This window comes from Trichoderma evansii, assembly GCF_050947405.1.
Source record: "Trichoderma evansii strain SZMC 28006 chromosome Unknown GGI43scaffold_15, whole genome shotgun sequence".
Lineage (NCBI taxonomy): Eukaryota > Fungi > Ascomycota > Sordariomycetes > Hypocreales > Hypocreaceae > Trichoderma > Trichoderma evansii.
The window spans coordinates 306,030-324,094 of record NW_028145191.1 but is presented as its reverse complement, the minus strand read 5'-3'; the positions used below and the strand labels follow the sequence as shown (position 1 = coordinate 324,094).

General features: G+C 49.4%; 7 protein-coding genes across 7 annotated transcripts; 3 read left to right on the top strand and 4 right to left on the bottom strand.

Annotated features, from left to right (window-relative positions):
- Nucleotides 1-666: 666 nt before the first annotated feature.
- GGI43DRAFT_385383 (AMP-activated serine/threonine-protein kinase regulatory subunit SNF4) lies at nucleotides 667-2,660 on the bottom strand (the record flags this gene model as incomplete). Its single annotated transcript, XM_083203648.1, has 4 exons — nucleotides 667-1,325; nucleotides 1,397-1,546; nucleotides 1,669-1,792; nucleotides 2,037-2,660. The coding sequence occupies 4 exons, from the start codon at nucleotides 2,658-2,660 to the stop codon at nucleotides 667-669; spliced, it is 1,557 nt and encodes a 518-aa protein (XP_083058841.1).
- A 3,178-nt stretch (nucleotides 2,661-5,838) lies between these two features.
- On the top strand, nucleotides 5,839-8,370 carry GGI43DRAFT_95922 (protein anchor VAC8). The gene is made up of 7 exons (XM_083210579.1): nucleotides 5,839-6,122; nucleotides 6,185-6,270; nucleotides 6,393-6,513; nucleotides 6,603-6,716; nucleotides 6,787-7,032; nucleotides 7,136-7,885; nucleotides 7,952-8,370. The coding sequence occupies exons 1-7, from the start codon at nucleotides 6,092-6,094 to the stop codon at nucleotides 8,284-8,286; spliced, it is 1,683 nt and encodes a 560-aa protein (XP_083058840.1). The 5' UTR covers nucleotides 5,839-6,091; the 3' UTR covers nucleotides 8,287-8,370.
- A 544-nt stretch (nucleotides 8,371-8,914) lies between these two features.
- Nucleotides 8,915-9,891, bottom strand: GGI43DRAFT_96032 (endopeptidase catalytic subunit IMP1). Its single transcript, XM_083210583.1, has 2 exons — nucleotides 9,380-9,891; nucleotides 8,915-9,309 (listed from the first exon to the last, which is right to left on the bottom strand). Exons 1-2 carry the CDS (start codon nucleotides 9,704-9,706, stop codon nucleotides 9,139-9,141), a joined length of 498 nt encoding a protein of 165 aa, XP_083058839.1. The 5' UTR covers nucleotides 9,707-9,891; the 3' UTR covers nucleotides 8,915-9,138.
- Nucleotide 9,892: 1 nt separating this feature from the next.
- Nucleotides 9,893-11,296, top strand: GGI43DRAFT_95913 (uncharacterized protein). Its single transcript, XM_083210577.1, has one exon. The coding sequence runs from the start codon at nucleotides 10,148-10,150 to the stop codon at nucleotides 11,000-11,002; it is 855 nt and encodes a 284-aa protein (XP_083058838.1). The 5' UTR covers nucleotides 9,893-10,147; the 3' UTR covers nucleotides 11,003-11,296.
- Nucleotides 11,192-12,039, bottom strand: GGI43DRAFT_96030 (Alb1-domain-containing protein). The gene is made up of 2 exons (XM_083210582.1): nucleotides 11,964-12,039; nucleotides 11,192-11,908 (listed from the first exon to the last, which is right to left on the bottom strand). The coding sequence occupies exons 1-2, from the start codon at nucleotides 11,983-11,985 to the stop codon at nucleotides 11,382-11,384; spliced, it is 549 nt and encodes a 182-aa protein (XP_083058837.1). The 5' UTR covers nucleotides 11,986-12,039; the 3' UTR covers nucleotides 11,192-11,381.
- A 2,311-nt stretch (nucleotides 12,040-14,350) lies between these two features.
- Nucleotides 14,351-14,819, top strand: GGI43DRAFT_385378 (lipocalin/fatty-acid binding family protein; the record flags this gene model as incomplete). Its single annotated transcript, XM_083203647.1, has 2 exons — nucleotides 14,351-14,423; nucleotides 14,485-14,819. 2 exons carry the CDS (start codon nucleotides 14,351-14,353, stop codon nucleotides 14,817-14,819), a joined length of 408 nt encoding a protein of 135 aa, XP_083058836.1.
- A 103-nt stretch (nucleotides 14,820-14,922) lies between these two features.
- Nucleotides 14,923-17,934, bottom strand: GGI43DRAFT_95899 (uncharacterized protein). Its single transcript, XM_083210576.1, has 3 exons — nucleotides 16,287-17,934; nucleotides 15,925-16,229; nucleotides 14,923-15,865 (listed from the first exon to the last, which is right to left on the bottom strand). The coding sequence occupies exons 1-3, from the start codon at nucleotides 17,346-17,348 to the stop codon at nucleotides 15,235-15,237; spliced, it is 1,998 nt and encodes a 665-aa protein (XP_083058835.1). The 5' UTR covers nucleotides 17,349-17,934; the 3' UTR covers nucleotides 14,923-15,234.
- Between the last annotated feature and the right edge of the window lie 131 nt (nucleotides 17,935-18,065).

The window sequence follows — 18,065 nt, the reverse complement described above, 5'->3', positions numbered from 1 at the left end:
AGAAGAAGGAAAGTCCAAGGTTTGCAATAAAATTTATCTCATCCCAACCTTGGAGGCCACGCGTGCTGCCAAGTAGGTGCCACGCAGTAAATGGTGCAAAGGTAAAGGAAAGTCCTGGGTTGTGGTGTTTCTCAAGTATAAATAGGTCCTTGAAAGATTTCATTAGTAGTTGAGCGGACCCTGATTCTACCACGTTGGGGGCACAGAGTAAAACGAAAAAGCTGGATTATAGTCAGCCACCAGATGGACACTCAAGCCTCTCAAAGTGGAGTTGGAAAAAAAAAGTATAACAGAGAATACATAGCATGAAGGTATCCCAGCTTGAAACTCTTTTTCAGTCTACAAAGTTCAAACGTTCGACTCAATTTCTAGCCAAAAAGTCGTCGACTACCTCGTGAGAGTAATGAAGCAGTGACCCAGAGTAACCAAAAAGAAACTTACCTTCCAACATTCTATCCGTAGATCAAACAATTAAAAGGGGGTGAAATATATATAGCAGAATCTTAGCAGCTCTCCTGGCATGCCTCTCTCCGTCGTCATTAAATCACCAGTACGCCGCACCAGATGCATCCCTGAAAACCTCGTATGCCCAGCCCTTTACTTCCCTTCCATGTATAGTCTCTCTCGCTACCATTGTGCAATGCACCATAAATAGAAAAGAGGGGCTCATGACTCGGCGATCTCCTCCTCGTCGTGAAGCAGTACGTACTTGAGGACATCGGAAAGTGAAATAACGCCCTTGAGCTTATTTTCGTCGTCCACAACAATGAGTCGGTGTACGCGACTCTTGCGAATGGTGTCAAAAATAGAATCCAGCCTGTCGTCTTCGCTACATGTGAAAATGCCCGGGTTATCTTCCGGCCTTTTACAGAGCGCCTCACCGACAGTCCCATTCAAATCGTCGTAAGCGCCTCCTTTGATGCACGGAATGACGTCCACGGCCTCGAATGCGTTGAGGACTCTATTTTCGGAGTCCACGATGGGAACGCAGCTAATATTTCTGTTGACCATGAGGTCGATAACCTCCAGAACTGTGGTTGCCATACGCGCAACGGCGATGTCTGTGTACGTCCCTAGGTGAAGGTCGCGAACCGTCTTCTTGAGTAGAATGGTATTGTGCTCGTTGTTGACAGCAATGAATTTGAGGATTCGATACTGGGTAATGACAGAGACGACGGTTTCTCTGCCAGTCTCGTCATCTACGTCGACAAGGGGAATTCTACGGGCGCGGGTCTTGAGCATGCGTCGAAGGGCCTCATAGAGCGGTTTCGAAGGATGGACAGAAACCGATTCAATGGGGGTCGCTCCAATTGCTTTTTCAATGTCTAACAGGATAGTTAGTCTCTTGAGCGCCATGATAAGAAAGCTAATCGTGCTGGGCGGGGTGTATATTCACCTCGTAAGCTGCTCAGGCGGAATCGGTCCAGTTTATTCATTTCATCGGGGAACTGGCAGTGATACTGGATCACATTGATATAGTCGGTCGCGGTCAAGATGCCGGCGAACCGCGAGGCGTGCGAGTCCCATAGAGGGGCAGACACAATGGCTAGAGTAGACTCGCCTGTCAGCATCGTGACACCCAACAGCCAGCCCAATGCCTAGCGCGGGGGAGAGCGCGGGGCATGGCAGAGCTGGCCAAATTATCCGGAAATTTCTTCAGCAGCTTACAGTTCTGGATCAGAATGTTGAGGCTCTTCTTGATGAGCAGGTCGGTGTCGAGCACAATGAGGCGGAACGACAGCGGGAGCACATCGTAGCTGGTGCGCTTGCGGAGGAAGTCTCGGATTGCTATCTGCGAGAGGGCAAGATGCCGGGTCAGCAGGTGGTTGGAAGCACAGCAATTGCATATTTGCGTACGAATGGTGGGTTGGAGGGATGGATTGGATGATGGATTAGGCGCGGGGGAGAGACTCGGAACGATCAGGAAGCACAGCATCACCCGCAAGCAGGTTGCCGCTGCCAGTGCTTGATGCTGATGCTGAGGAGAGGGGAGATGTAGCTCAAGAACCAGCAGAGGATTAAGCAATCGGACGCACCAGGCCTTGTCGCTGCTCCTTGTCGAGAGGACTCAGCGATTGCGGTTTGGGGTCTGGCGCATCGGCCATGACGCCGCCAGAGTGGGAGGTGAAGCGCAGATACGACGAGGGGGCGACAAAGGGCGGCAGAGCGATGCTGGTCGGGCGCTGCTGCTTGCCGGGCGTGGGAGTCGTCGCAGAGGAAGATGCGGAACCAGCGTCGTCGCAGCCGGTGTCGGGTCTGATGCGGGATGCAGATCCAGAGGATGGTGATGATCCGAGGCCAGATGCAGATCCAGATTCAGGCTCCGGTTCGGGTCTGGAGGCGGTTGGTGCGGCTGCAGCTACGGCCGGTGGTGATGCTGTTGCTGTTGCTGGCGGTGATGCAAACGGTGGTGACGATGCTGATGATGCTGATGCTATTCCAGCCGTTGGCGTTGCAGCAAACCGGCTGCTGTTGTCGATGTCGTTGCCTGGTCCCGATGCAGATTCAGATGGCGCTGCTGCTGCCACCACTGCTGGAGCTCGGTCGCCATTCCCACGGCCACTCCCACTATCGCTATCAGCAGCCGGTGCGGGGATTGCTGCTACTGGCTGCTGCGCTGCCGGCAGCTGAGCGCTAACGGCCTCTGCATTTCCCTCCATTCCAGCGTCTCACAGGCCCTGAAGAGGCGCGCCACACAAAAGGCCTGATTGGTTTGGGGTGATGTCAGCGGGCTGTTTTCTCTGCTACGTCGTTCAGCTGCTGCAGAGGCGAGGCGAGCAAGTCTGCGGCGATATATTTACATGTAGCAGCTTTTGGGCTTCTTGGTGTTTTGGTGTTTTTGGACACCGCAGACTTTAATTGACATGTTAGATGCGAAATTGGACAAAACGGGCAGCCCTCTGGTAGATCTCTATGAACTTTTTGATTACCTGTACATTATAAGGCGGCGGCTGCGGCTATTTCATTCCGCGCAAATAGGCCACAGCGCTAATAGGACTTGTTAATCCGAGACAAGGAGTGGCGTGGTCTTGGACGCGGTATTTTGTTCGTGCCAATTGACTGTTGCATTGAGAAACGGAAGGTGCCGTTTTTAGTTTTTGTATTTCTTTTCTTTTATTTCAACATCTTTTGCTTGGGGGTCGCGGTCACTGGTGAAATTGTGACGTTTTCTGCCAAGCAAGATGGATTCGAAGTGGATATGCTGCAAAGTCTATACAATTGTGATGGTAGAAATAAGCATCTCAGCAATGGAGAATGTTGCTCTCATATCATATTCTGCCCGGTTGTAGGGAGATTCTCCCTAATCGATGCCAAGCAAGCCACCGATATCGTTATGGTTTCATGCTTCTATCACTTATACGCAACTGATATCCGACAGAGCCAGTTGCTCCTACGCCCGTAGAGAGTCATCATTTAACCAGGTTGGATCTCTCTGACGTCACCATGCCGGATCCATCGCAGGACCCTCAGACCCTTGATATTTTTTACTTCTTCCTCTTCTCTTTTCTTTTTCGAAAGCCTCCATTTACTCGATACTCGTATTCCTGCAGGGCCTAGGTGAGGTGGCCTCTTTCCGTGTAGCTGCATGCTGACTGATCTGCTGCAAAGCACACCATCCCACCCCCGTAGCAGCGATAAGATAGCACGACTACATGTACATACATGATGATGCAGGATGTGATGCTTTAGTTTCCTTGGGGTGCAGCAATTATCGATTATGTCGCATGAAGTCATCCTCGGGCTTATCACACTCTTTTTTTTTTTTTTTTTTTTTTGGAGGGTCTCCAGGGTCTCCAGGGTAGGTGGCCAGATATGGATGGATATACAGAGCATCCACCTAAAAATAGCTTGGTCGACACCTTGAGCAGTATAATTGTTTCTGGCTGCCCACGACTTCGTATTGTGTGGCCATATTATTGTGCCATCGAAGCATCGAAGCCAAACAGAGGACCAACCAGAGCGTCCAGGTACCTACATACACAGAGAGGTGGCCACACGGAGCGGCGAACATTCGAGGTCAAGCCCACCTCATCTGGCGATTGCGCGCCTCCGCCTTTTTGGCTCGCGAACATGCCCCAAATATTTTAGCCGACATACGAGTTCACACTTATGGTACCTTAGGCACATGTATGCACTTCAACGTGAGACTATCGGTGTGCTTGTATACGCATGTATGTACGTATGTCGTGTCGGAGCAAAATTCTCTGACAAATTGCAATGACTTACTTGGCCATGGCCTTGCCTCGCCCCATCCGCCATTATCGTCGTAGCCGCCGTTTTATCCCAAAAAATCAGACAAACGGCAGCATGCACCAATGGGCTCCATGACAGCTGGACTCGCAGGCCCCAGCCGAGCTGGTTACAGTCCGCTACTCTACATTGATTGACGCAGACGGAGTGCGTCCACGCCTGTACTTGTGCCAGAACCTACGTGGTTTGCGGAGCCTCCCCTCCAATCGATGCGGTGCTCTGCTGGCTAGCTGCTCATCAGGCCCCGGGCGCTGCGAATGAGACGGCACTTGGCAGAGACCCTTGCTTGCATCGCACTGCGCTTTGTATGGCATGGCGTGAACACGTAGGATCCCGAGCACTTAATCATGCCGCAGAGCAGAGATTTCAGAAGAGGCCAGGCAATGGGCCAATGGACGCTGAGCCTGGGTACGGGAGCCTTGAAAGACCAAGAAAAAGAGGAGAGAGAGTAGGTATTTGCTGTTCTGTTGTGCATATGCAGCATATCTTGTACAACAATGGGCTGCATGGTTTGTTTCATCGATATCATGCCGCTCACCAATGGTCACTAATACGCCTGGGACGACTAATGTACGTGTGTACGTATGTATGTCCATAATGCTGTCCATTCACCAAGCGATGGATGCCTGATGACTCGTCCAGAACCCCATCTGGGAACCTGATGCGACGTTATCAAAGTATCAGGTACTCTACCGCACTCGTCCTGCTAGATCCAAACTCTGCTGCTGCTGAAGACCCCATCTCCCCATCTCGGTCTCCTCTATCCAGGCATTATAAACGTAACCGTCCCCGTCCATGTACAGTATGTACGAAGTCAGGCGCGTACTCTTACCGCAAGTGGGCCAGCCATTATCGCCAGAGCCCGCCTATCTGAGCCCTTGACTAATGCCTTAGTGCTGCCAGCAGGCTCCGTACTATCCCCAAAGGCGCCCAAGCAGGAGGGCCGCCTGGCAAGGCCTGGGCATGGGGGGAATGAAGATGATTTGGGGGAATGCGCAGTAGAATGTACCTGATGTAGACATAAAGATGATATGTGGATAATAAGTACACAGTACCTGCTGCGCTCGCCGTCACAGGCCAACCTCTCCCCATGTCTCTCTCTCCTCTCTTTTTCTGACGATTTTCAGTCGCCCCCTGCAACCCAAAAAGTGCCTAACAAGTCGTTATGCAGCAGCAGTCCCTTCCAGCCCTTGCCCTTTTTTTTTCTCTTGTCCTTGGATCGGATCTTAAGAAAGGGCATTATCGCTGCATCGTCACCGCATCGCCTCTCCGATTCTTCTTGCCATTTCGCTGCCCCCCTCATCAACACGTCCTTTTTGTTTGTTGTGCTGTGAAATCAGCTGTACACGGGCTTTCTTCCAGCATTGCACCAGCACGACGTCTATACAGCGGGTATTGGATCCAATTGCCACAAAACTCGACCGACTTCTGCTCTCTACAGCTGCTCCAGTGATAAAGTATCGACGGTAGCGCCCCAACGCCAAACCAGGCTCTAGTTCCAGTGGCCCAGCCAGCCCAAGCGGAAAAGCAGCTGCTGCGAGGACCCGCCCTTTCGTCACGCTCCCGTTGCCGTGGCCCATACTGGTACTGCTACTCCCCAAAAAGTACCCTAGCGCCATCCACTCCCAGCAGAGGTACTTTGGCTCCGTTATTAGGTGCCGTAGCTGTGCCCATTTAGAGGTGCCGCTAGCGGTAGCAGCTCCATCACCACCGCCTAATAAGCAAGGCGGCAGCATCAACAAAGAACCTCCCAAAACATCAATTTCCGCCCATCTCTCTTCTCCCCATCCTCTGCGCCCACCCGCTCTACAGTCGATCAAAAACCCCAGCCGTTGCCGCCATGGGTATTTGCCACTCGACATGCTGCGGAGGTGAGTCCGGCGCCGGATCTGATCTCGCCGTCTTTTGCTAACGGCGGATTCCTTGTTTTTAGGGCGAGCCCGCGATGGCCTCTACGAGCCAGCCCTCGCCGATAGCGAGCGAGAGGCGGTCGCTGATCTGCTTCAGTACCTCGAAAACGTGCGTCTATCCAAAGCTTTGATGATGATGATGATGATGATGATGATGGCCGATGCTCTTGGCCGTCATTCCTCTCTCTTTGTTGTGTTTCGAAACTGACCTTGTCTCTACCCCGTATGCAGCGCGGCGAGACCGACTTCTTCTCTGGCGAACCACTCCGAGCCCTGAGCACGCTGGTCTTTTCCGAAAACATTGATCTACAACGCAGCGCCAGTTTGACCTTTGCCGAAATCACAGAACGAGGTATGCCGTGCCGCCGGAGAGCTTTCGCAGCTTTTTCCGGAGCTGCCACTCAAGGGCGGTGACGCAGGTGCTGACCAAAAACTACACAGACGTCCGCGAAGTCGATCGCGATACTCTCGAGCCCATCCTCTTTTTGCTACAGAGCCCCGATATCGAGGTACAGAGAGCGGCCAGTGCAGCACTTGGCAATCTCGCGGTCAACAGTAAGCGAGCTCTTCTGCATCAATGTCAATGCTGGGCAAATTTCTAACTGCTGCGTGCGCGCATCTACAGCCGAAAACAAAGTCCTTATTGTCCAGCTCGGTGGCTTGACTCCTCTAATCCGACAGATGCTGTCGCCCAACGTTGAAGTCCAGTGCAACGCCGTGGGATGCATCACAAACTTGGCTACCCACGAAGAGAACAAGGCCAAGATTGCCCGGTCAGGGGCTTTGGGTCCCTTGACCAGACTGGCCAAGTCCAAGGATATGCGAGTCCAGAGGAATGCCACTGGCGCTCTTCTGAACATGACACACTCTGGTGCGTATTTTTAATTTCCATGAAAAGAATTATTGTGCCTTAATTTTTTTTTGTTGGTGCGGATGATATGTTCTCAGGCTAACCGAATCTACCTTGGAATTAGACGAGAACCGGCAACAGCTTGTCAACGCCGGCGCCATCCCCGTCCTTGTCCAGCTTCTGTCTTCTCCAGATGTCGACGTCCAATACTATTGTACGACCGCTCTGAGTAACATTGCCGTTGATTCCAACAACAGGCGGAAGCTGGCTTCCTCAGAAGCAAAGCTCGTCCAGTCCCTCGTAAATCTCATGGACTCGTCTTCGCCCAAGGTACAATGCCAGGCCGCTTTGGCCCTCCGAAATTTGGCCTCCGACGAAAAGTATCAGCTAGATATTGTACGAGCCAACGGACTACACCCACTGCTACGCCTCCTCCAGTCATCATACCTCCCTCTCATCCTCTCCGCCGTCGCCTGTATCCGCAACATCTCCATCCACCCCATGAACGAGTCTCCAATTATCGAGGCCAACTTCTTGAAGCCCCTGGTTGATCTCCTGGGCTCCACCGACAACGAAGAAATCCAATGCCACGCCATCTCAACGCTACGAAACCTGGCTGCCAGCTCGGATCGCAATAAGGCGCTGGTCTTGGAAGCCGGAGCTGTGCAAAAGTGCAAGCAGCTGGTTTTGGACGTGCCCGTTACCGTCCAATCGGAAATGACAGCCGCCATTGCTGTCCTTGCTTTGAGCGATGACCTCAAATCTCACCTGTTGAATCTCGGAGTATGCGATGTTTTGATTCCTCTTACCCACTCGGAGAGCATCGAAGTACAGGGCAACAGCGCTGCTGCCCTGGGTAACCTGTCTTCTAAAGGTGAGTGCACAACCTTTTTTACTTAGCTACCATCTCTAGTCCCCTCAAGCTAACATTGACCATTAGTTGGCGACTACTCCATCTTCGTCCAGAACTGGAATGAGCCCAACGGTGGCGTTCACGGATACCTGTGTCGATTCCTCCAGTCTGGCGATGCCACTTTCCAGCACATTGCAGTCTGGACGCTGCTGCAGCTATTCGAATCTGAGGACAAGACCCTGATTGGCCAAATCGGAAAGGCCGACGACATCATCGAAAACATTCGAGGCATTGCCAACCGCCAAGTTGAAGCGGACCCTGAAGCGGAAGAGGAAGACGAAGGCGAAGTTATCAACCTGGCGCAGCGATGCCTCGAGCTTCTGGGCCAGAGCAGCCAATCAAAGGCGCATATCGAAGGCTAAATAGCCTCGCCTCGTATTGCTTTTTTCCGACCCACCGAGAGCGATGGTATTTGACTTTTACAAGTGTTGCTTTAAATCCCGTAAACTAGATTGCGAGGAGGATCAGCGTGGCATGGCGAGGGCGATGGTGTTCTAGGCGTCTCAAGCTTTTTGTTCCAGACTAAGCCATGAGGCTCTTTGCCTTCACATCCGAGCTTCGAAATTCTCCTGGGAAGAAGCCTTTACGGTTTCAACCCTCCTCACTTTTTGCTTCCGCGGCTTTTTTTGACTTGATTTTTTTCGTTTTGGTACTTTCACCTCCCCAATTAGCGAAGAATTCCCCGAGGACGTGTGCTATTTCAAAAAGAGTCCGTTTAACGAAGACGACCACGATGTCGCTTACATCATCCGAAGGAGAAGAGTGATTCTGAGGGACATGGAAGACAAAGTGCCATGTTCCCAAGATGACGGATGTTTGCCTTTTCTCTTCTTTTTTCTTTTTTTCTTTTCATTTTTTTTCTTTTGTACAAAACATATTACGCAGCCAAGAACTGCGACCGGTTCAGCATGCCCATTGGAATGAAAGTAGAGACAACAAACACAATGATGAGGGTGGACTTGAGATGTTTGGGTTTGAGCAAAGCAAATGTACTTAGACAAGGATATTTTTTACACGCTTGACACCCGAATGCTCGCCTGTTTGACCCCCCGTTTGTCTATCTAGATGCTGGTGACTGGACTTTTTAATGATGCTATGCGTTACTTGGTACAACGATGCCGTGCCCCTCCCCATGTGTGTATGTTTTGATAGGATTCTAGCGTGGACAGTTGATGGATATCTTTAAATGACGAATTGTAGTAGCTGAGTATATGTTATGAGTCTATTTTGAGAAGGCCATCTTTGGCCCATTGGCGGTCTTTCCATGGTAAGATCTTGCCGATTATCTTTCCTTGGATTAATGCAAGTGGTAGAGGGCCGAATTGTCGTGAATCTCGGGAAGCCGGAAGATTGTCTCCAACAATCCAGCAATGTCCTTCCGGAACCTGCGATACTATTAAGTCTCTGTACATATATTCCTACTTTTCTAAAGTCTTCTCATCCAATATTACATACCTGAATCATCTGCTCCTCGCCCCTCTCTCCGGGAGTGCCCAGTGAGACGTAGTCACCCGGCATGCCGATGACGCGCTTGACGCCGTTCTGACTGGCAAAGATGGGGATCTTGTAGAGGACGAGGTCGCCGACTTTGATGCGGCGGCCGAGGCGGGCGGTCATGTCGGCGGCGATCCAGTCGCCATCGACGGTGAAGGTGGGCAGCATGGAAGGGCCCTGGGCCGGGGAGACTTGGAGGAGGTGAGAGAGGGTGAGGTGGGCGAGGCAGGTGATTTTGAGGGTGGAGATGGCGAAGCGGACGGGGTGTCCGATGAGGTGGGAGATCATTTTGAATTTATGTGTGCTATGGTAGTGAGAGATGGTGATGTGGAGGCTTCATTGTTTTATTAGGAAAAAAATGAGACGAGATGAAGGATCCGAGAATAGAGCTGAAAATGTGTTTATATGAGATGAGATAAGTTGAGATGCGTTATGATGAGGCGGAGATTTTGTAAGCATGCAAAATTGTAGTTGATAGTATGAGGCCATTCGCAAGTACGAGATCAGTGTACTTACTGGACCCTTTCACAGTGAACGCCTCTAATTGGCCCATTCAATTCTTAGTGCACCAGGGGTCCAGTAAGCTTATGACGCTATTTTCCCTTAACGGCTTGCAGACACTATCCTCCCCCTCTATTGCTGGTACATCTGCTGTCAAGCAGCTACAGCTTTGAATTGGAGATTCTCCTCATCCTACAGCCTCTCCTCAATTGACAAGGCTCGCCAACAATGGCCACTTCTCGCTGCGTCTGCGGCTCTGCGAGATTCGTCCTCTCCCGACCTGTCGCCTCGAGAATCTCCTGCGAAGCTTCCCGACAGAGCTTGTTGTCGCACGTGTCCGCGATATCGTTGTCTTCCACATCGTCGTCCTTCCAATTCCGACCCGCCCAACGCCAATTGAGGTTATACGCTGGTGCTTCGAAGCCATACAGAGGTGGATATAAAGGCCCGACAAGCGCTTCTTCCGAAAATGCAGACGACAAGGACCGCGGCTACGACCGGCGCTTCACCACCCAGAAAGACATTGAGCGATCTGGTCGAGACCGTCCGCCGTGGGACCACGAAATCACCGATCCGCAGATCATGGTGATTGATAATGGCAGCGCCGAGGGTCCTCTCGCAACGCGCTACGTCTTGACGAAGCTGGAAGAAGGCGAGTCGCTGCGCATGATTACGCCGTACATACCCGCCAACGCGGAGAACAACACTCCTGCGAAATTCGCCGTCTGCAAGATTGTCAATAAGCGCGACGAGTATGAGCGCCTGAAGCAGCTCAAGGAGAAGAAGAAGACTGCTGTAGCGGCAAAGGCCAAGACAAAGGAGATGGAGCTGACGTGGGCGATTGGCGGACACGATTTGGCGACAAAGTTGAGGCAGATGGGTGGGTTTTTGAATAAGGGCATGAAGGTGGAATTGATGATTGGCAAGAAGAAGGGCGGGAGGGCAGTGGAGATGGATGAGGCAAAGGATGTGCTGAAGAAGGTCAAGGAGGAGATTGAGGCGGCGGGGGCGAGGGAGACGAAGAAGCCAGAGGGACAGGTTGGAGGGACGATGAGGTTGTATTTGGAGGGGGTGAAGAAGTGAAGGAGATGTGATTTACGGAGCATTGTATAATGGTGGTCATGATTGACGGATAGATGGAAATTGTGGTGGCATTGGTGTATTTTTTGGGGTATCCTGTGTATAATAGAAGCATATATATGTATATGTATGTATGAGTGTGTACAAGTATAGAACCCATATAGTCTTGAACTTTGATAGCAGAATCTATCCCAGGCGGATTCCCATCCTCAACACAAAACAAAACAAAACTTTCTAGATGAGCTGCATATTCATCTTCCGAATATGATCATGCCAGTCCCTCCTTTTTAAATGCCAACAACGCCCAAGTCCCACGAAGAAAAGAAGAAGAAAGAAAGTCCATTAGTCGCCATGATTTTTGTTGCCAGTCATAAAAACCCCATTATAGAATCTCGTCATCGTCGTCACCCAGAACCGGTGCAGCCAATGTTGGCGGTGCAAAAGCAGTAGGAGCAGCGGTATCCTTTTTAGCATTTTCGCCATCCATCTCTTCATCCGTCTCCCACTCTCTCTCCTCCTTGTCCTCCTCATCGCCATCCTGCATCAGCACCGCAAAGGCATTCTCCTTGCTCTTCTGCGCATCCTTGTTGATGTCGTCCCACTTCTTGGCTCTGGACTGCACGACCCTTGCCCTGCTGAAGCTCTTCTCCAGCTTCTTGCTCGTGCGCTCGATGACGGCCTCAGCCATTTCGAGGCCCTTTTCTTGTCGTCTGCGGCCCTTGGCAGAGACGGCGCGGCCGCGTCTGGTCTTCTTGGTGACACCGGCGTTGTGGCGCGCTGCGAGGACGGACGGTCTGGGGGCGGCGGTGGAGGATGAAGAGGCTGGGAGGGTGGCGTTCTTGAGAGACTTGTCGGTGTCGATGGAGGGGGATGTTGCGCGGCGAGCGGCGCGGGAGCGCCTTGAGGGAGCTTGAGAGTGTGTTAGTTGGTTCTGAGTTGGGGCGGGAATGGAAATGTTACGAACCTGCTTTCTGAGTCTTTGCCATGGCGGAAAAATAGGTATACAAGGTGGAGGGGTTGGATGTGATGGTGATTCCAAGATTTGGTGGTGTACTATTTTACTTTGTGATTGAAATTTCCATGCTGGCGGGTAATCGATAACCGATAAGACCCCACTAGGCGGACGGCAATCCACAGCTGTGGGAGCGGCAAGTGGGGGCTTTTGAGAAGTGACATGCTAAGAGGTACGTACTGGCTTATAGCATTCTGGTAATGGAGCTTCAATGTTCTCTTACTGCCTTATTATTCCAAGAAAAATTATACAGCATGTGAAAATAGGTATATAATTGCTAAATATGAAGTATATAAGAAGTAAGTAGCACTTTGTTGACTAGTAGGGAACGCACCTTTGAATTGGTCTATGCCTAGAAACCTACTTTGCCGCTAGTTGAGCGACGAGGTGACAACGGGTGATGGAACCATTCAATATAGCTGCGAGGGCTTCGTTCTACAGAACAAAGTCTCAGCCGTAGCTGCAGCTAGGGATCTAAAATATATTACTCAGATTGCTAGATAAGGCACACTAATGCTCAACAGATAGCATTTCTCAGCTAACTGAAGTTGAGTATACTATTATAAGCCAAATGGAGTGTATTCGCGGTAGTGGACAGCGCGTTTCAGTTCACATAAGTTGGCTTATGTTTATTACTCAGATAGAGCGTATCAGGCAACTTGAGTCAGATCTGTCACTGCAGATCAGACAGAGTGCATCGGCGTATATTTAGCGGATAGCACTTCTCAGCGGGCCTGAGCCAAGTCCGTCAATGGAGATCAAATAAACACTGTCTTATAAATGGGGCGAGATCACATAGTAGAATCAAAGTCTGGCTTGTTTAGATAACGTAGGTTACTGTAACAAATATCCTGAGCCAAGCCAAGTCAAAGACTGTCACACACTGAGATAGAGTATAGTAATATGCTGTCTCAGGTTTACCCAGCTCACGTCAGTGTAAATAAATAATATAAGTATCCTTTCTGAAGTGCCTACAGATTAGACAAAGTATTACTATCCACTCTCATCATCATGCCTACTGTTACCCCTGTATAAATAAATGACCATTCAGCCAAGCCTGGAATTATAGCTTCTTCTTCTTTATACCTTAACTAGGCTAATTAAACTGTATCTTTAAGTGTAATTATGTTATAAAATATGCGATGGTGGCTCATGATTTTACTGGAAACTATGAACTGGTGGGGAGAGAGAACTATGACAGGTTCCTCGAAACTTATATCTTGGAAGTATTTTATACAGTCATGCTTATACTGGATTTGCTCTTATTATTTAGCGGGTGGAGATTTTACTACCCGAAGAGTACTATACACTGCGAGGATAAAAACGGAAATTGCAAAGGTCGGCGACGGATGGTTTGTTAATGAATATGGTCCCTCGTCGGACTCTTTCCCTTTCTTATTGGGAGAACACTCTGAATTTAAGATGGGACAAGAATTTGATCAAATCAGCAGATATGCTTCTGCAAATTTAATCAACAGATTTGTTATTGACTTCAAAACTCGAATAATTCAGCAGGGGAATTCGTGGTTACAGACACAAGTACCTGTGAAACAGCACAAATTTTTTTAGAGAGATATTACTACTACTTGGGAATTTGAAGAGAAGGAGTTAAAACGTATCATACGTTTGAAGGATGGGAATTACGATTCGAGACCAGCTACTGTTTTGATTTTTAAACGCACTGGCTCTTATAGTCGCGACAATGGGCATACAAAGTAGGCGTGCCCGGATTAACTATAATCTGCGGAGCCAATCAGAAATGGATCGCGAAATATCTCCTCAATTCCGTCCAGACTGACTGGATATATAAGTTCACTTCTTACACTCATTTAGATAACTTAGATAGTCAGTTGTTAACACACTATTCACAATAAGATTGCAGTGCGATACACTAAGTCTCTATTGACCTCAGTGGTGACATTTATTACTAATCTGTTTTAATGTATACTTATATATTATCTCCACCTATCCTCTATATATTTACAGAACTATGCTATTATGTAAAAGAAGGCCACTTGCTAACAGGCCTATAAAAATAAACGGGATCTTACAGGGGATTTTACCCTAATAGTTAAATACTGCCACGTACTCAAGGCAGGGCGACCTAGGGCCATGCAGGGCGACTACACCGAGGTGATATTGCAGTATAATGTCTCAGATTAACTCAGCTTACGTCAGTGCAAACAAACAAAATGCACTTTCATAGTCTGGTTCTCACCTCCTTGCCTACTATTTTAACTATATAAATGGAGCGAAGAAGTCGTACGATAAACTATAGCTGCATCTTCTTTTACCTTTACACCAAGCTAATAAGCAATTACATTATCACATATTTAAAGATGTCTGATATCTTCAATGGAAGCTACAGACTATCAAAGAACGAGAACCTTGACGGATTCCTCTCAGAGCTAGGTAAAATTCTTTTTATAGAATTATGCTTACTTATATTGAATATGCACTTACTTTATAGTAGGCGTAGGAGCTCTCAAGCGCAAAATAATAGAGGCTGCCAAACCAACATTTACTATCAGCAAGGACGGGGACATGTGGCATATGACGATACAAGTTGGATTGCAGCAAAGACGAATCAAGTTTGCAATGGGCGAGGAATTTGATGATATTAACATTTATGATGCCAGAGTCAAGAGTCTCATAACTCAAGATGGCAATAAGTGGACCCAGGTGCAAACACCGGTAGATGGCAGCGGTAATATCATTATCACTGTTCGCGAATTTGGAGAGAAGCAGTTCAAAGCTACCATGACTGTGCGGAATGTAACTGCGGTTAGGATTTTTGACCGCCTTTAGAGCGTTTGTTCTGTCTCTCTAACACCAAAAGAGAAATAGTTAACCTATCTCCTTTTAATATATTACTTATAGGTCATCTCCACCTGTCCACTGTGAACAAATATATCTTTTTGTGTCGAGATCACATTCTAACGTGTCTGATTCTGACGTGTCTGCAAATTACCCGTTGGGAGTGAGCTGACGGAGCTTCAGCCTTCTCTTGCCGAATCAAGACGTATAGATTATCGCTTTTTATCGCTTTTTATGAAGTCTACGGCTATTACTATAAATATTATTATTCCCTTAATTCGTATTCGTGTCCCTCTTCCTGGTAAAATATTGCTCCGTGCCATGTTATGATAGAGTCGAGTGTTTGTTCCATCTCGTCCAACGCCAAAATGCAAATTATGAATTATTTCATTTTTATACTCATTACTTATACGTTTTCATCTCCACCTGCCCACCATGAAAAGGACATATCTGGCTGTATGGTCGCCATATTCCAATATGCCTGCAAATTGTCCATCGCCATTGAGTTTAGGGCATCACTGGCGCAAGACACATCGTTAAGATTCGGATCTGCAATCGGTAGCGGCTCTGGGCTTGAAGACATCTGATTAAGTGGTGGTTTGGTCGGTTTATTATTATTATTCCCCATAGGGAGTCCCAAGACTTCGCAGGCAATGGCTTGGACTTCGTGCAGGTTGCTTCCAGCCTGGGACCATACATTCGCCATTGCCTTGTGGCAGCCGATGCTCATGCGAATCTGGTCACGCGCCACGGCGAGTTTTTGGCCTCGGAGGGTGTATCGGCAGGCGGCGAGGAGAGAGAGCGTCCCTGTGGTGAGCATGCAAACTACGAATGGCGTATGGCTGCATGGTTTTGTGGGCAGGGCGAGGAGGCCGATTTGCGCCTCGGCCGCGCGGATGCATTTGATAGTGTGGATGCTTCTGAATTCATTGTTATCGGAGCGAGAGCCTGCTGGTGGGGGCGCGGAGCAGCTCGAGATGCATTCTAGAGGATCGAATGCACAGTTTGAAAATGGTCTGTGGAGACCTACGGTTGTTCTGCAGTGGCAATATCATGTTAGTATTAGATCCTTGATAGACTGGCTGGAAATACTAACGCATGGAGAGCCATCATGGCTTGGAAAAGTAGCTCATCAATCTGACCGTCTGCCGAGAAGATATCTCGTTTTGACTCTGGCAAAAGGAGAACCCACCCTTCGATGATTGAATCGACAGATTCCAACACTTTGGGCGAAGAGCCGCCAGCATCAGATGAATTCTTTTCCAGTGAGAGTGCTCTGAACATGGCTGAGGCCATGCCGCGGATGCCTCCGATGAGGTAAGCAAAGGATGAAAAGACTACGTCTTCGGAGAGGAACTCTCGAGAGTCAAACTCCTCCCACGTCCTTGGACGAGGAATAGCCTTGGGAGAATTAGTTATTTTATAAATCTATACGTAAATAAAGCAATATTTACTCACCCCACGCTCGTAGTCTTCTTCCTCGCATGGGAGGTCTGTTGTTGATTGGACATGATACGATGGGAAGTCGGCATTTCTCTTGATAGCGGAATACATTGCGTCAACAATGTATACCTGCCACCAGGTCCGTCGCCATGATTCTTCCAAAACAGGGTCACCGTTGCCGTGATCTATTGCGAATTCGCGGCGGTGCATGCCCAGGTCCAGCGCTAGCTGTCTCGCCATGCCCATATGCAGTCGTGACTTGGGAACATTTCCGCGCCAGTACAAGCAGATGGAATAGATGAGATGACACTGAACCATGAAGAAATTCATCGACGTCGTCGGCATGTGGGTAAGCGTCGAGGACATCAATTCTTCCAGCTGAGAGCACTTTGGCCGCAGTGAGGACTTTTGAGAGCTTAGGTAGATGCTGCCGACAAAGCGCATCAAGTAGACCAGCGGCTTTAGCTCATTTTGTCGGATTGGATCCTGTAAATACCGCTCGAGAAATCTCCGGGGAAGCACGCAAGGATGATAGCGGTGGAAGCAGTTATAATAGGCATCAATGAAGGCATCGCTGGTGATATCGATGGATTGTAGGTCTGATGTAGGCAGAACAACGCTAGACGACGACCACGAATCATCCGGAGGAGTGAAAAGACTGGGATCCAGCGGCTGATGTACCATTAAGCTATCCCCAAGCACGCCCAACGGAGCTTGTGAATCATCCCTGTCCATCAAAACATCAGGCGTGCTGCTCCCCCCGTCAACGCTGCCGGCTGGAGAGAGATGTCCGCCGTTCTTCGCTGCAGCTAGCGCGGCAATTTGACTGCGGCGAGCTGCCAGCGCTGCTCTGTCAAGGCCTCCTCGCCTCGACTTTGTATAGCTGCATTCCTTGTCCTCCTCACAGCAGCGATTGCACCGCGGCTTCACTGCATCACAACGGACATGGCGGCTCCTGCAGGGCAGACAGGCTAGCGATACGCGGGATCCGGATCCTCCTTTGGGGGAGTCAGTCTTGCTCACAGACGGCCGCCGTGAGGCCTCTGTGTTTGGTTCCCTCTCCCTGTCCCTTGGCATGATAACTGGCAGGCTGGGTTGATGGTGGACCGTGATTTGATTTGCTGGCGGCAATTTGATGCCGTCTAGGTCACTGGATCGAGGGGCTGGTAATCAAAAAAAAGGGCGGATATCCACGATAACGCGGGTAGACACCCACTAGGCAGAGAGAAAGGCAATGCGATACCAGTCCTATGAGGTGTCAAAGTACAATAGGGATATAAAGAGGGTAATTAGCGACGTTGGGGGTTCGGGGTCCAGCACGTTGTATACCGTTTTGGAACCGCCGGGTATCCGATCCGGGTATCCGCAACCGCCGATTACCCGCCAGCGATAGAAGCTTATATCAACCTTTTTCCTTGTAATTTTTCGGCCGGAGATGCTAAAACTGGGCTGTTGCTTAACTAGACGGAAGGATTCTAAGCGGACCGACCGGTCGCGCGAAGAATTGCGCTGAGATTGATAAGATGTTGTTGAAAAATTGAAGGCCGCCAATACGGCGCTTTCGCCCCAATGGCTGTCGGCGTAGTGATATATACGCGTACTGTGCGCAGCTGATACTATGCTTGAGTCACAGCTCGGAAAAAATAGGATGTAGGGCTACAAACTTCTTATAAGTTTCTATTAGTGCTGAGAACATGAAATTCTATCCATGGGTACAACTACGTGCTAGGAAATATGTGATTTTGTATTATTCATGCTGACCTGCACATATGCGAGTCTCCGCGGAGTGAGTTG